Source organism: Thermobia domestica, chromosome 16 (genome assembly GCF_964235325.1).
Source record: "Thermobia domestica chromosome 16, izTheDome1.hap1.1, whole genome shotgun sequence".
Classification (NCBI taxonomy): Eukaryota; Metazoa; Arthropoda; class Insecta; order Zygentoma; family Lepismatidae; genus Thermobia; species Thermobia domestica.
In genome coordinates, this window is record NC_137469.1 from 90,889,532 (window position 1) to 90,906,381 (window position 16,850).

General features: G+C 31.9%; 1 protein-coding gene across 1 annotated transcript in view; it reads right to left on the bottom strand.

The window, feature by feature from the left end:
* Window positions 1-16,850, bottom strand: part of Stacl (SH3 and cysteine-rich domain-containing protein) — a 426,872-nt gene that overhangs the window by 292,911 nt on the left and 117,111 nt on the right. Inside the window, exons 6-7 of the mRNA XM_081741694.1 lie at window positions 16,136-16,324; window positions 1,330-1,499 (exon numbers count right to left, since the gene is read on the bottom strand). Of these exons, the coding sequence (XP_081597820.1) occupies window positions 1,330-1,499; window positions 16,136-16,324 (359 nt within the window). The remainder of the gene's footprint in view (window positions 1-1,329; window positions 1,500-16,135; window positions 16,325-16,850) is intronic.

Here is a 16,850-nt window from a genome sequence, read left to right on the forward strand (position 1 = left end):
TGATCTACCCTTGCTCCGACGCAGCTGTAAGATTCTCCTAGTCTCATTAAAATGGGTACAGAGAGCAACCTAGAAAAGTTATCCAGAGCACTACGTCACCTCTATGCGTGCCTAAGTCAAGACATTCTATACCCTTACTTTACTTCCACATACAGTTCTTTAATGTTGACAATCAGTACGTAAAGCGGAGCGGCTTCATTTTAAAAGTAATCCGTCTCCTTTAAGCTTTAGGGCATAACCATGGAAACGTAATACTAGCAGATCGTCCTTGCTCACATTTGGTTAGGGATAACCTTCTCACTCATTACATTTTTTTTTACTATACAAAACAACTCTTGATTTCTAATTACCTTAATTGCATTAGAAGGGCACGACACATTGAGTTTAACATTTCTAACCTTCATTTTCTTTGTAACAGTTGCAAGTGCAGTCGATGGCTAATTATTATTTACAGCTCCAAAATAGATGCAGGATATTACACTGAAAATAATGGGTTATTAAAGGAATCAAACTATTATCTGTTCTGCCTTACATATAAACAATCATAAAGAAATCCATATGTAATTAAAGTACTCAGATTTGATGCTGAGTCGTTGATGCATGTGATATTAAAATATCAGTAGTCAAACATGTTTTTGAACAACGCTACGATACAATGTCAGCAATAAGATTTAATAAGTTAAAAGACGGAATATTTTTCAAAGCAAAGCTTTGTTTAACCCATATGACAGACCATTTCTTTAATCCGTACCACAGAATATATTTATTTATCATAATACAGAGGAGTGTTCATTATATTCTAAGCCTAAAGGTGGCGCAACAACCATGAGTTGACGAAACTTCAAGCATAGACACAAAAGTAGAAGGCGCATTGTTTTTATTGGTTTTAGTAAGGTGCGGAACGTTGATACTCAGGTATATCTACAAGCGAGACAGGAAGTCTACAATATCAAGCGAGCCGCTATTTTCAAAGCTGTTACTCAACAGTGCGGATTGCAACTTCATCAACATCCATCATATTCTCAAAACTTGGTCCCAAGTGAGTTTTCCTTGTTTCAGACGCTAAAGAAACACTTGCGTCGTCCAGGTTACAGCCACGATGATGAGTTAACGTTGGTTTTTTATGCTGAACCAAAACTGATTTGACGGCTGTGACAAAGTCTTATCTCTGCTGGTATTCAACGTACTACCGATTGATGTAATTAAATGGGTTGAGATCAGCAGAAATTACATAGAAATCTGAATAAGTACTTTCAAATATTTATCTTAGGCTTAGAACTTATCGAATGCCCCTCATAGGAATTGAATGTAGATTGGTATTTCCCTTACCTTTGCTGAATCCTGAGGAGAGTGTCTAGCGCATCCTGGTGTTGTTTGATTTGGATATCGAGATCCGACGATTCCTTCTTCAATGCCTCATATCTTGTTCGGACTGTGACGGCTGCGAGGCGATCCACCACGATCTCATCCTTGAGAGGTGGTGGCGGCGGGAGCTGATCCTGGAACATTAACAATAAAACTAATAAACATATCAATCATTTGAGGAACGGATCGAAGTTACATATTATTTAAAAAAAAACTTGGTTTACTTATAAGGATTATGTTATGTAAGATAAAAATATAACGATATATACACGTAAACTATTTATTTCTTGGATTTTCTATGGTTTTCCTAAATCAATTTTGTGTCTGAAATCATTATATATATATATATATAACTCAATCCAATACTCTTTAAAATGTATGTCATATATCTCGAGAGATATAGAAGTAATATTATAAATAAAATAATTTAAAATATATGTTTACATGGAATATTAGTCATTGAACTTTTAAGTAATGAATGATGGAGTTTCAAATGAACTTCAAATTTCCTTGATTGGAATTCTCGCTGCTCACTAATCAATTATAACAAGTTACGAGCAGTAACAAAATTTAACTTTTCTATCAGGCCTTGTTTCCATATTGTACTAAAACAGAATAACACACCGAGCAAGGCTATGTGATACTATGTAATAAACACACAATCACGTAACAGTTTCTACACAATAACTGTGTATTCAGAAAAAGAGTGGAAGTCTGATGAAGACAGAGTTATTGTGTTGAAACTGTTACGCGATTGGGCGTTTTTTTTACATAGTATCACATAGCCTTGCTCAGTGTGTTATTATGTTTTAAACAAAATTTCATTAGTTTTCCATACCTTCCATTATGAGGTATTGAAATTGGAGACTTTTTTTTAATTTTATGATCAGAGAAACAATTTGTAGCGAAAATAAATTTGAAATATTTTTCAGGTAATATTTCAATTATACTAGATCAGTGAAGAAAAAGGTACAAAAATTTCCAGGTAACTCGGATTCCTGGTCATTCGAAAAATCTTTTGCGAGCACCTTATATCTATTGTTGTAATGGCAATATTGTAATGGTAAAAATAATATTGTCATTGTTTGGAATAGTTTAAGGGTAAGTAAACTCAACTCATGATAATTTTCTTAAATATTTATATAATATACTAGGAAATAATTTAAGATGTCATTGATGAAAATAACTCAAGAATGAGTGAAATGAATTCAATATTATTGCTATTTTCTAGGACTGGACTCCAAAGTTGGACTTAATTTAAAGATATCTTTGTTGGAAATGAGAATGAATGAAATCAATTCATATAGATGTAGTTCAGATTAAAATAATGTAAAGGTGAGTAAAATCAACTCGCTGTTACTACCAACTTCTATAGGTCTAAATCTGCAAATAATTTAAGGATGTTAACGTTGGAGATAAATTGAAAATTGATAACTTTTAGTTTAACGTCCCACGAATATGTACTGACAGCGAAGAAGGGAGGCGGTGATGATTAGATGGATGAGAACGGTGGAGTGAATAAAGTGAAAGGGAATTGGAGAACCCCGGGAAAATCCATGATGTTTGTTCACCACAAAGCTCACTCAGCGGAAGCGAGAATGAATAAAATTAACTTGTTATTATCTTTTATAGGTCTAAAGTAGGAAATAACTTAAGGGTGTCATTTATGGAAATAATTCTAGAATAAGTAAACTTATTATTATTGTTATTACTATTATTTTACGAGTATATAGTGAGAAATTAATGGGAAAATACTAAATGATTTATTTTAAACTAAATCTCAAAGTTGGTTTATCTAGATACTTTATAAAAGTAGATACGTAAAATGATAACTTTGCAGATAATACTGCTCAAGATATCCTGCTAAAATTAAGATGTCCTCGAAAGAATCGTTCATAGACATGCTGCATATATAATTCAATAGCTAATTTGAGAACTTCTTGTAAACACCACTTCCTATTGTTTAAGTGGTCTCACTACACTAACTGCAAGCTGATTTCCAATCCGGGAAAACAATATAAACAACTAGTAGTATTAATGATTGGACGGTGTAAATCAAAAGCCACGCATCTTTAGTTCTGAGAAGTGTTAAGTATTTCTTTACCTAATTATAATACTAGTATCTTATTTACTGATTATATTTAATAAGCAAGTTACCTTTGTTTGCTATTTGTTTACTTCAAAAAGCGTACATACATAATCTTTTAATAACAACTTTCTTTCAAAACAGCATCACCATTTCTCTATACTTTCTAAACTTCCTCTTCTTTTTTTAGATGAGAGCATGTGCACAAAACCATAACTCTTTCTGCCCTCAACATCCAACATCCTCCCAACATTCTCCTCCCCTTCAAAAAGACAACTATTGTCCGTATCCTGATCTATAAGTTATTCTTAGTTAGTTATATGTAATCTCTCGAATTTCTTTATTACTAGTAGCTATATATCTTTACCATACAGTAATGTAATTGTTCTCTTCAGCTGAATTAAACACCACTTTGCAAGTAACTGTTGCACCCTGTTAACCACTTAGGTTCCACTCAAATACCTTAATAATAACAATATCTTATCAACCTCCAACATTTTCTCAGGTATTGTCCAAATACAAACTGACAAAGCTGAACACTATCTGAAGTAATGCTCAAAAATTAACTGACAAACCGCTTGACCTTCTCTAATGTAACAACTAAAACGTAAACTGACAATAAAATGTTTTTCATCAATTAAAAACATTAATACAACAGCAACAAAATATGTTTTGTTTTTACTTTTCAGATGCTGGTTTCTTCTTTTTTTCTCCTTCTTTAGTAACTCTAACTTTTTTAATTTCTGTTCCAACTCTGAAATCTTACTCCACATTTCCTGGAACTCCTGATCTCTATCCATGAATCCGGAAAACATACACTGTGATTGCTGTACGGTATTCTCTCTTCCTTTCCTGGCTTTTTGTCTTTTACTAGAAATTTTCTTCCCAGTCTCTTCGTCACGTATTTGACATCTACTATGATTTTTCTCGGTACCATCCCGAACCTCCTCTTCCGAGTCAGTCAATAATTTGTATTTGTTATTCCTCTTTTTTAGCTTTTTAGTCTTACTGCGACTCAATAAAGATACTACATCGGAACTGGTTTCACTTAGGTTAGACTCGTGGTTCAAATCGCTTTGATTATCTATAACAGCTTCTGAGTTAGCTAACCACTCAGCATCATTGCCGCCTGCCACAGACCTTAAATCTGGTAAACCATCTTCTTCAGATAGGTAATGTAGTGTATCCATATGTAGCACTTGATAAAGGTCAGAAACTTTCTCCTTCTCCAAAACTGCGGGAATTATATCGGAGACCTTAGCCTTATGTTGTGTTTCCCTGTCGCTTCCCTCTTCCAAGCTTTTCATGCTGAGCTCATTCATTTGTACATCCACCGATCGTAATACGCAAGCTGGCGCAAAATGATGTAAACCAGTACACTTAAAACAGCGTTTTCCATAAGCTGGACACTCGCCTTTTACGTGTGATCGTTGACACATATTACATTTAATATACCTTCCCTTCCTCTGATTCGAGGAGTTAGATGATGAAGAAAAGTACGAACATTGACCCGTACATTGTGGTGAACTTTGACCACTAGACATTTTGTTAGTCTGGTTTTCTTGTTTTCCTTTCCACTTCATGCGCTGTTTTTCCATTCTACAAATTTGTTGCTGTGCTCCTAAACTATTGAACAATGCCATTTGTTCTTCAGTGTTCTCTACTGCTGTCGCGATGTCTACCGCCTGTTGGAAAGATAAGGAAGCTGCTGTTAGCATCTGCCTTCTCGCTACGTTGTTTTTTAAGGCAAAAACAAACTGATCACGCAGTAAATGTTCTAAACATGAAACAAAATTACAGAAAGTAGCTTGATTTCTTAACATCATTACAAACTGAGCTACATTCTGATATTCTAATTTCTTGATATTGTGGAATTTGTACCTCTCTGCAATTTCATTTGTTTTCTGTCCATAGTGTCCCATCATTAAAATTTTCAACTCTTCAAACGATTTTTGTGATGGCTTCATCGGAGCACACAAATTCCTTAATTCTTCATATGCCGGTAATCCCATTACTGCTAGAAACGTTGGCATTACTATGTCCTTTGGCAATGCTCAGGATAGTGCAACTTGCTCGAATCGCTCTATATAGATTTGAATCCTTCCTGTGTTTACGTCAAATGGTTTAAAATTGCTGAATGAAGCAATTTCCACAAACTAGAGTGTAAATCCGTATTACCGACTGCGCCAATCTGTTAAGTATTTCTTTACCTAATTATAATACTAGTATCTTATTTACTGATTATATTTAATAAGCAAGCTACCTTTGTTTGCTATTTGTTTACTTCAAAAAGCATACATACATAATCTTTTAATAACAACTTTCTTTCAAAAGAGCATCACCATTTCTCTATACTTTCTAAACTTCCTCTTCTTTTTTTAGATGAGAGCATGTGCACAAAACCATAACTCTTTCTGCCCTCAACATCCAACATCCTCCCAACAAGAAGAGGACGGTAATCGACAAAGAACATTTGATGATAAAGTCAAAGGAAAGGTTTTGTTTTAACTACAGCTACGGAGTTTATAACAGCAGCGATTTTATGGTCCATAAACAGTGTTATCTATTTCCCAATGCCGATTGCCTAGTAAAATTATAGAGTAGTCATTATACATAAAGTTTGCTAATCTTGTTTCTATAATTGCCCAAATCCATCTCTTTGTCTTTAGCGATATCTCATTTTGTCAATCAAAACTTCTTTAAAACACGAATTAAAAAAACAATGTGTGACTTGCTATTTTACTAATTCCCCTTCTTTACTTACATTGTCACACCAGGGAAAATATTTGTATAGCCTGAGAATATATATATATCTTATTGTATCGTTCTTACTTGATTGTTACTATCAAACTTCTCCGCATATTTCACTTTACAATAGCTAATTTCAACGTACAGTTAATTTTTATATGAGTATTTCAAGGGCATTTTTTTTGCTAAAGCTATGTACTTTTCGTGTTGTGCCATATCAACAGTGTATTTTTAAATAGCCAATTATCGGAGAATTCAGAACAAAGCAAAGAATTAAAAGGATGTTTAACACATTTTAGCAAGGATGTCAATGATGAGTACTGTAAATATTTTAAGTATCAAAACATTCGATTCGACAATGCTAGGGAAAATATTACGGAATACTACTTTAGATAAATACAGTAAAATTATGAATTGTTTTACTTGCTTTATTAGACAATTCTGTTAGCTACTAATTTGACCATAATTATGAAAGAGTTTAATGATTTTGTCTAGATCATGTACATTATTTACTTATTTTCTGAAAACATGTTAGTAACACTGGTCAGGGATATCCAGGGTCATAAAACTCATTTTAAGAACCCAATACTAAGAAACTAAGAAATTGACTTGCTGATATTTCACAGTTTCCAATTCGAAAACGATGAGTACATTTGGCAAACTCAGGCACTGAATAATCACTGTACGGTATAGTAGTTCTCAATTGGTGTACTCTGTACGTTGGGAGAGATGAGATTGGATAGAGATACTGCGAAATTGTAAGAAAATTAAGGGAATATATTGTTAAAAATTTAACATAAACGTGCGAAAATTCTAGCTGCTTATATAAGGTCTAGTTTATAGGGTTATCAAATAAATTTTCTCCATATCAGGTTTTGTTTATTTAGTAAATATACTCGATACTTACTTAATGATATAAATGTATTTTTTAAAAGATAAAATGAACGCACGATTTCAACAGCTCTGTATCTCTACATATAGGTAGAGTGATCTGGCAGTTAGATTTCAAGCAAATGCTTTTAAGGAACAGAGATTATACAAGTTGCATCACTGCAAAACTATCTATACACAAATCTAAAGATGGTTAAAGTAATCAAATTATCTTGAACATAAGTGTACCTATTTTACTTTGCATTTCTTGTTTTTGTGTGTGTGTGTGTGTGTGTTCTCACATATTAACTTATTTTTCTCACGAAACCTTCGCGACTGATTAAAAAATTCATAGGGCGATTGATGTGTTGGCCACCCACTTATCGTGTACGTACCTATCTAACATCTTACTAGAATGGTGCTAATCTATCAAGGTAACATACAGATTGGAGAATTACAGTTTTGAAATAACTATAAAATTTCTTTACTGAAGTCAGGAACTGTTTTTTTTTTAACAATTTGTAAGTTGATGCATAGAAGTTGTTCACCTGGAGTTCTCTACATCAGGATTGTTTGTTTAAAACGTTATAAAATATTCATAATATTTTCTAAAGTTATTAATAGTTAGAAATCAGTAATTATAATTTTTCAGGTTTCAGATTAAATCGATACAAGACTACATTTGAAGGAACAAAATAAACGATAGAAAGATATAAACCCACCCAACTTTGGAAACTCTCTAGCTACATGACTTGCATCTATATCAATGGAAACAATGATATTAATTAGTCTATAAAGAATATTTGAGGTCACACCGTAAATAAAGGAAATTCTAATCTTTCATGTGGTAAATAAGAAATTTTTAAGATCGTAATGTAATCAAGAAAATGCTTAACGTTTTATGCTTGTTGATAAGAAACCGTTCAGGTAATAATTTTTAATATAAAAAAATACGTTGCTGATAAGGATTCCTTGAATTCGTAATGTAACTACGAAAATGTATTTAAAAATTTAATATTAAACTATGATGCGTTAATATAATGTAATTAAGAAAATTTCTAACATTTTTTATGTAAGTTGGAAACAAATGCTTAAGATTACAGAGGAGATCTGTGATAAAATAACAAACAACGACACAATAAACAAATAATGATTAAAGCAAAATTAAATGTTTGAAGTTTATAAATATTAATGTAAGTTAAAGTATACTTGTTTATAAAATTGTATATTTTGCATTTTGTCAGTGTGTAAAAAAGATTATATTTTATCACTTTATTACATTACACATGTATTGGGTGCGAATAAAAACACTTCGTATTAAAATATTCTCTTCAAATTTCTTGGCCCTCCAAACGCATCATTGTTTTAGTATCCAATACAATGTATTTCTAGCATGTACACGACTATCACGACAGCGTCAATATATATTTATTCAGATATGTATTTATCTCTATCTTAATAACATTTTGTGATTATAGTGTATATTATCGCGACTCGTTGTATTACGCATTATTTCATTTAAAACATTTTCCGTCGTTTTAGTAACCAAAAGAAACTACTTTATAATGAATACCCATAGCAGAGTGTATACATAAACAGAATCCATAGTAAAATTAAGTCTTATAAGAAAACAAATTGAAATACACTGCATGTAGTGTCAAAGATAATTTAATAAAAGCTTTTAGCTTCATAAATTGTCTTGAACATTAAGAAAAACTTTTGTATCGATCTATGCAAAGTATGGAACATCACGATTAATATTAACACATATTGAACATTTGGGAAACAATTTTATAATATTCATCCTATGATAGAAACCTTTAATTGATACATAAACATAGTTATAGTTGAGGAAAGAAACGATTTCATAACAATATCCATTGCACAAAACATACACAAACGGTAATATTTCGTAAGGCTTAGTATTATTTAGAGCAAAAATTATTTCTTTTGAAATTACAATGATTCACAATAGGTGATTAAATCAAGTAAAACTTTCATTGCCACAAAAAACTTGGTCCAGCTTGTATAGAAAGTAGAATATTACATACTAATTTCTTCTTGTGGTGAAACAATTTTGTAATATGTAGATAAAGATATCATACAGAAAATAATTTTGATAAATATCTTATGATAATCAACGAACAGTATAAAATATCATGAAGAAATACCTATTTCCAACATAATGGCTAAAAAACGTGATAATTTTAATTCACATAGACACCAATAAAAATGAATGAAGTTTAAAAAAGAACACAAATATGTTTTTTTTAAAAGAAACTTTATAGCACTTTATGCAAAGTAAATTTAGTATAATGAATAATTTTAGAAAACCTTGCGCAATGATATTATATCTTATAGAATATCACTCAGTGCTTCCCAGCAAATGTTCACCATGAAATTGTTAACATGTTGAAAATTTCCTGAGTAACTGTTCCTTCTAAATATTACTTATGCAATTTCATCTACTTATATCAGTAGCTTATTTTTTAAGTCTAACGACATCTAAACTTTATCCTATATAAATAATGAGCACCAGTATTTTATCACCAATTAGCTAATATCAGACGTGCACTTTAATATCACTTTGTGTTCCCACATATATAAATTATAACATATGTATAAAATTTATAATATAAGAGCCAACACATTTTATAACTGTAAAAGCATCAAAAACTACAAAATAAACAAGCACATTATATATACTTCTTTTTCTTCTTTTAACAACAATTTTACATTGCAATAAGTAAGTATTATTTCAATTAACACGTCTTTCTAATCTCTCCATCTTCCCCCGGACTCTGCAAGACAATGTTTCGTGCCATCTCCTTTCTTTCCTCCTTGTACCAAATTGATCGTCAACCTCTGCACTATCTTCCTTCTTGATCAAATACCTTGCCATACTAATTCTAATCACTAAGCTCCCACTACTTCTGAGCACATAGCTCCTGTTGAGCACTAAGCTCCCTGAGCACACAGCTCAACTTAAATTTCCGAGCATACAGCTCCTGTTGAGTACTAAGCTCCTTGAGTACACAACTCTTGTTGAGTACTAAGCTCCCTGAGCACAGAGCTCCTGTTGAGCACACAGCTCCTGTTGAGCACACAGCTCCCTGAGCACACAGCTCCATTTAAACCTCCGAGTGCATAGCTCGTGTTGAGCACTAAACTCCCTGAGCACACAGCTCCAATTAAACGTTTGAGCACTAAGCTCACTTTTCCATCTATAACTTTACTTATGCCCTTTACCATTCCATTTTCACCTTCACTGAATCTAAGTTTGTGTACTTCAACTTGCACCATCATATCAATGGTCATGAGCCGAACCATAAATTTTTATAGCGTTGGTCCGTTTTAAGTACGACTGCGCCATTTGTTAACATGTAGAAAATTTCATGAGTAACTTCCTTCTAAATATTACTTATGCAATTTCATCTACTTATATCAGTAGCTTATTTTTTAAGTCTAACGACATCTAAACTTTATCCTATATAAATAATGAGCGCCAGTATTTTATCACCAATTAGCTAATACCAGACGTGCACATTAATATCACTTTGTATTCCCACATATACTTATATAAATTATAACATATGTATAAAATTTAGATATAGGAGCCAACACATTTTATAACTGTAAAAGCATCAAAAACTACAAAACAAACAAGCACATTATATATACTTCTTTTTCTTCTTTTAACAACAATTTTACATTGCAATGAGTAAGTATTATTTCAATTAACACATCTTTTCAATCTCCCAACAGAAATAGTATTTATTTAAATAAATTATGCATTTTGTTTATCAATTTGTACAGAGCTCATTTTCTACATGAATCGATTTGCTCTGTTCTACGTATTTCATACTAAACTTTGTTTACTCTTGTAAAGTTATGATTCACAATGAACGTGCCGTTTTGGAGATTTAAAAATATAACAATAATAGACTACCAAATTGAGTTATACATTGAGTTTTCATCTTGTGGGATACCTTCTTCATAATGATCTATGCACTGCTTAATGCTTTTGTATCCATCACTAATTTTTTGAAACCAATTTCTAATTTTGAGTACAACACAATATTTTTCTTGTAAGTCACTTACTAACTAACATATTTCTTAATATGTTATTAAATGAATAAAGCGAGGCACAAAACTCTCTTGTTAAGTCATCAAGTGGTTGCTTCCCTCGCCTGCAAACCATTCCGCGGTGGGTACTTAATTCTCCCCGGTACTTTCCTCAACCCATTTAAATTTTACAAGTGTACAAAAGCAGCTTCGCTTTTAGATTTAAATAACTACTCTGTTGATGACAGCTATGGTGTGATGTTCATACATGTCAAATTCACTGTGCTTCAGCTATTTCATGACGTGTCAATACGCCAGGGCCTGCTATCATATAATGGGGTGAATTCCGAAGCTAAGACGACAGATTTTTAACTTTCAGTTCTACATAAAATAGCATTACTTGCACAAGAAAACTTTCAATTGAAATAAATACTTTTATAATATTTTATGTATTGCATAAAACATAAATATAATGAATTTCAAATTATACGAATTAATGAGTCCTAAATGCAATCCGGATATACAAAAATCGGATAATTGAATTATTTATCGAAAAACGTTATATTGTTAAATAAAAGAATATCCAAATCGCTTTTGTTTAATAAAAAAACTAGATCTAGTGTATGGTCAAAATAAAATAAGCTTTACTACTGAATAATAATAATCTAGTTCGTACTTACATTTGATGTTAAGCATATTTTCATCTCAAAGAAAGATAATTTTATAATAAATCTATGAACCGAGTAATGCATTATACAATGTCTACATATCCGTATTTTCTACCTATATATCTATTGGTGTTTAAAACTACAATATCATTAACGATTATTTTTTGGGGTAAGACAAGAACAATATTTAGATCTCCAGATATTTATAGTGTTAAAAAATTAAGTTAAAAATAAAATCGTTTTACAATAAAACCTATACATTGCGTAATGTATCACGCAGTATATACTTATTCACTAAATACGCATATTTTCTATCTACACATCTGCTGATATTCAAAAATGTCAGTAAAGACTATTTTGGAGAGTAAAACTACAACATAATATTCAGTCTTTGAGAAAACCATAATGTTAAAAACATTTTTATCTCAAAGTGAAATCATTATGCAGTAAACTCTACGCACTATGTAACACATACACGATCTATACTTATATTATACATACGTATATATATATTTATTTATTCATAAATGGAGATAGAAACGAAACAATACGTGTTAAATATGTATATTTTATCTCAAAATAACATTTTACAATGAAATGTAAGTTATACGTAGTACATAGCAGAATTTAAAGCTTTCTTCCGTACAGTTTGGAATTATTATTATTGTGTGGAATATTTAAGAAATATTAATATTCACCCATAGTAAATTTGATATGAATAAAAGAGAATATAAAATATTTGTTTTGATTTAAAAAACGTTTAAATTATGCTAAGAAGAACCAATTTTGTAATCTTGTAACATTTTCAATTTAAAAGGAAACATTTAGTACAAATTAATGCTTTGTACCTGTTAACTAGTTTATACTAGTCTATATATTGTGTAGAATATGAAAAAAGGTTAATTTCCTTTAAAATACTACTTTTAAAATACAATTATATTATAATGTTAATATTTGTATAAAAATATTTACCTATATTGTGTGTATTTATGTATATATATTTTGGAGAGATATGTTTATAATATTTAGCACCCAGAAAACTAGACTGAGATAAAGAAATAAATTTATTTTGAAATGAAATAACTCCTATACATTATGTATTACATTTATTGTAAAAGAAATACAGATTTTATACATACGCCAATTTCAGTTGAGTTGATTGAAATGATTTGGAGTTTAACTTCCCTTTCAGAAGCGAGGATTTATGAGACGGGACCTACTGATTAACGTGGAATCCGAATTGCATGAGCTCCCACCGGGAATCGAACCCTGGTCTCCAACACCCGTACACCAACTTGTACTATATATATATATATATATATATATATATATATATATATATATATATATATATCGTCGACCTCAACAACACAAACGATAGTATCTGAATTCCATCAACTTTTCAGAAGGGCAAATTTAAGCATGCTTTTTAACTTTAAACTTTTGTTCTGCGGACAATAATTTACCTAATTCATTGTAATTTTGACTCACATGTATTAGATGAATTACTGCTTTCTGATTAACTGATTAATAGTTTGAAGTTAAGGAAAATCTAAATCTATTCTCCTGAAAAGTTAGGAAAATTGATATACGATACTTTGTGGTAAGGTCAACGATATCGTAGAATATCAATAAAATGTCAACTTACGTAGCGAATTTATCATCATACACCATACGTTGCAGAATACCACATAACAAGCACTGTATTGTTATAATTTTGTTCACATAAATGCACTATAACATTTCACAACACCATTGAGCAAAGAAACTTATTACGAGTAGTAGTTGGTATATTAACACTAGGTCAATTCGTTGTTATGACAAAATTTGCAACAAAGAATTTTAATGATGCATTTGTTATTAAATACAATTGTTGTATAAGTAATTATTTTAAAAATATATTGTATTTAATTTTCATATTGCATTTCAATGAGAAAAAAAGACGTGCGACAATGCCAAGATTCAAACCTGTGTTTCCAATTTATTCAGAGAACAGTATGTGTGGAATGAGTTGTTGGTTAGTGTACATTGTTCTCTTTTAGAAAGTCTATTTTAGTCTTGTGATAAGTACCTTGGCCGGTGTTAACTTCTTTTATAACAGAAAACACTGAAAAAATATGACAAGTTCATTTGTACAGTACTCGTATTTAGAAACCTATATGCATTTACATTCTCAAACTATTTTATTTTTGATATTCCGGAGAGGAGGAAAATTGTCATGATCTACAAATACTGAAGTTTTTATCATTGTATAAATCGGAAATTACCGTCTGATCCAGTACAAGAAGTACATAACTTTAAATTAGGGATATAACCAGCAATGTAAACTGGAGCGTATATCCACCTAATAGCTTTATAGACCATCGTATACTCACTTCAAATTTACGAAATAACGAGCGTATACAAGCTTACACGCTATTTTTTTGAATACGGTCTAGCGTATAATAACTACAAAAACTAGCACATTACATCACTGGACATGACATACATAAGAAAACATTCTAAAGATTTTGAAAGTTCACTTCAAAGATAAATTAATTCGAAATCTGATAGATTAAACGATTATATATTGGCGTAAGGAGAAAGGAAGACAATGGTAATAAAACCGCCAAAGAGTTGGAGAAAATAGCGGAGAGGACAATATTGAAGGAAAGTCTTAGAATATAGTTTCATAGTTTCATATTTTTATAGTTGTAATTAGGCGATATGAAAGTAACAACGAAAGGCAATGGAGAAAAATCCTTCAGTTAGTATACCGTATTAAAGTAAATAATACCTACATCGAGGTGAAGTTCAAGGGAAACATTGTGCATGGATATTTGGCAAACGCAAAGAACGGCAGAGTTATGATGATAATATTGCACTCGTAGCTCACTACAACATACCAATGAATAGGAATTTCCGCCCAGTATTTCTGGCATAATTAGGGATGCGCACGAGACGAGTCGAGACACGACTCTTCCAATAGAGAAATATACATTTTTCGAGTCGAGACATCACTTTTACAGCATATTTCCGAGACGAGACAGCCACAAATCTTGTCTCGTGCGCATCGCTAGGCACAATTTGTTTTCGAAAGCTTCCAAAGGGATATTCTATAAACGAAATCTACAATGGATTTGTTTTGTGTTGGTCTTTAAACATTATAATGGAAGAGAGAATTACAATTTTTGACTCAGTTTTCAAAATAGGATATATCAACAAATAAACAGATCACAGGTAAGGAAATGTTTTACGCGGAAACCAATGTGAATTATATCTCATACCAGGTTTTCTTCCGCAATGCCCACAGGTTGCTTTTAGGGCGCATGTGCCGCTCAATGATATTTTTTTGGGGGGGGGAATAATTTTTAATTGAAAAAGGTGCAATCAATCCAGAGAAGATAAATTTAGGATGTGGAGGCATAATGAATGAAAGCAAGGTGAATTTTAATTTTAAAAGGTAAATTTGGGGTGGAATGGTAGATTTTAGGGAAGAGTGGTATATTTTGGGATTACACCCAAGTCCTTTAGAGAGAATGTTTACCCATGGTTTTTTACATCTAAGAGCCATAAGGCAACGAAGGAGGACTTAGGCTCTTATCCTTGCACAAAATGAAAAAAAAAATTTCGTTTTGAGTCATTAACTTACATACTACAAAAACCACATTAATATTTTAACTTTATTCTTTCGTATGTTAAATAAATATTTTTTATGTTCGGTTAGGCCTGTAACCAAATTATTTTTCATTTAATTTGTGAAATACAAAACTCAATGTTGACATTTTGTAGTGGAAACAAGTCGAATGCACCACACGTTTGGCATTCGGTATTACTCTATTTGCTATTGGAATGGGATTTTTCACTTCCCGCATGAACAGTAAAAAAACAACGTCAAGTTGATGTTACAAATCATTAGGTGAATGTCAGCAATTTTAGTACTCACATTGGGATCATATTAATGCTATGTAGCTATAACAAATTACTCACATTTATAACAAGTATGTATGAAATTGATTCATCTGATTTTTCAATGCAGGTTCTTAACGCTCTCCCACTTCAATGCCAATTGTGCAAGTGCGTTACGCAAAGGAATCACTGAGTACTGCAATTTGGTTGGCAGCGTTGCCACTTCATGGAAATCTGTGTGTTCAGGGTTCTCGTTGTTCCATATCACCCCTCACTCCCCTACTCTTTGGAATCGAACATGAAACTTTTGTAACCTTGCACTTCTGTTGCCATCGGAAGTGATGATATTATTTGACTTATCTATTCCTGGAAATATTTTCAAACTATTGGGTATGTTACGCAGAATATAAAACTTAATATCTATATATAACATATTATATCTAACCTGTAAAGCGTTTTCAGCTCCTTCCGGAGGTTCGGGTGGTGCAGGCGGATGTGGTGGATTGTAAGTGTGCTGTTGCACTTGTTGAGGTGGGACGGTGAGTGAGCGGACGAAATGTGCAAGGTCAGTGGTACTCATTATCGCCTTGCACTGAGATGCCAAACCCTCGTACCTCCTCCCCTGATCGAGTGCCTGAAAGATAAACAGAACAATAAGTTAGAGCGTGTGTACAAATAAATAAATGAATAAATAAATAAATAAATAATGAAAGTAAGGACATATATTTTATACATAAGCGATTAAAAGATAAACTCAATTCGTTATTTACCAGAAATTGAATTGGTTGTCAAACACATGGCAATAAAGTTTCAAATAATTCAGCTACTGAAAGTTGGACAGAACACGCGGTGCGCTGGACGCGCTGATGTTGAAGTCTCTTCAACAATAGAGACAGAAGCTCTAAGGGCAAACTTAGAGCACATAGAGAGTCACATTTTCGTAATAATACGATAAGATGATTTGAAAAATGTTATTTCCTAATAACAAACCTAATAGTACTTGGTGTTTACAGCACGTGCACTGTAGCTGCCAGACGCCAGCTTTCCTTAAACCCATAATAGATGTTGTTTTGAGAAACTCATTTAGGTTGATTTTTTAAAGGGACTAGTTTTGGAAATACAAGAATTTTATCTCGAAAAGAGATATATTGGTTATATAA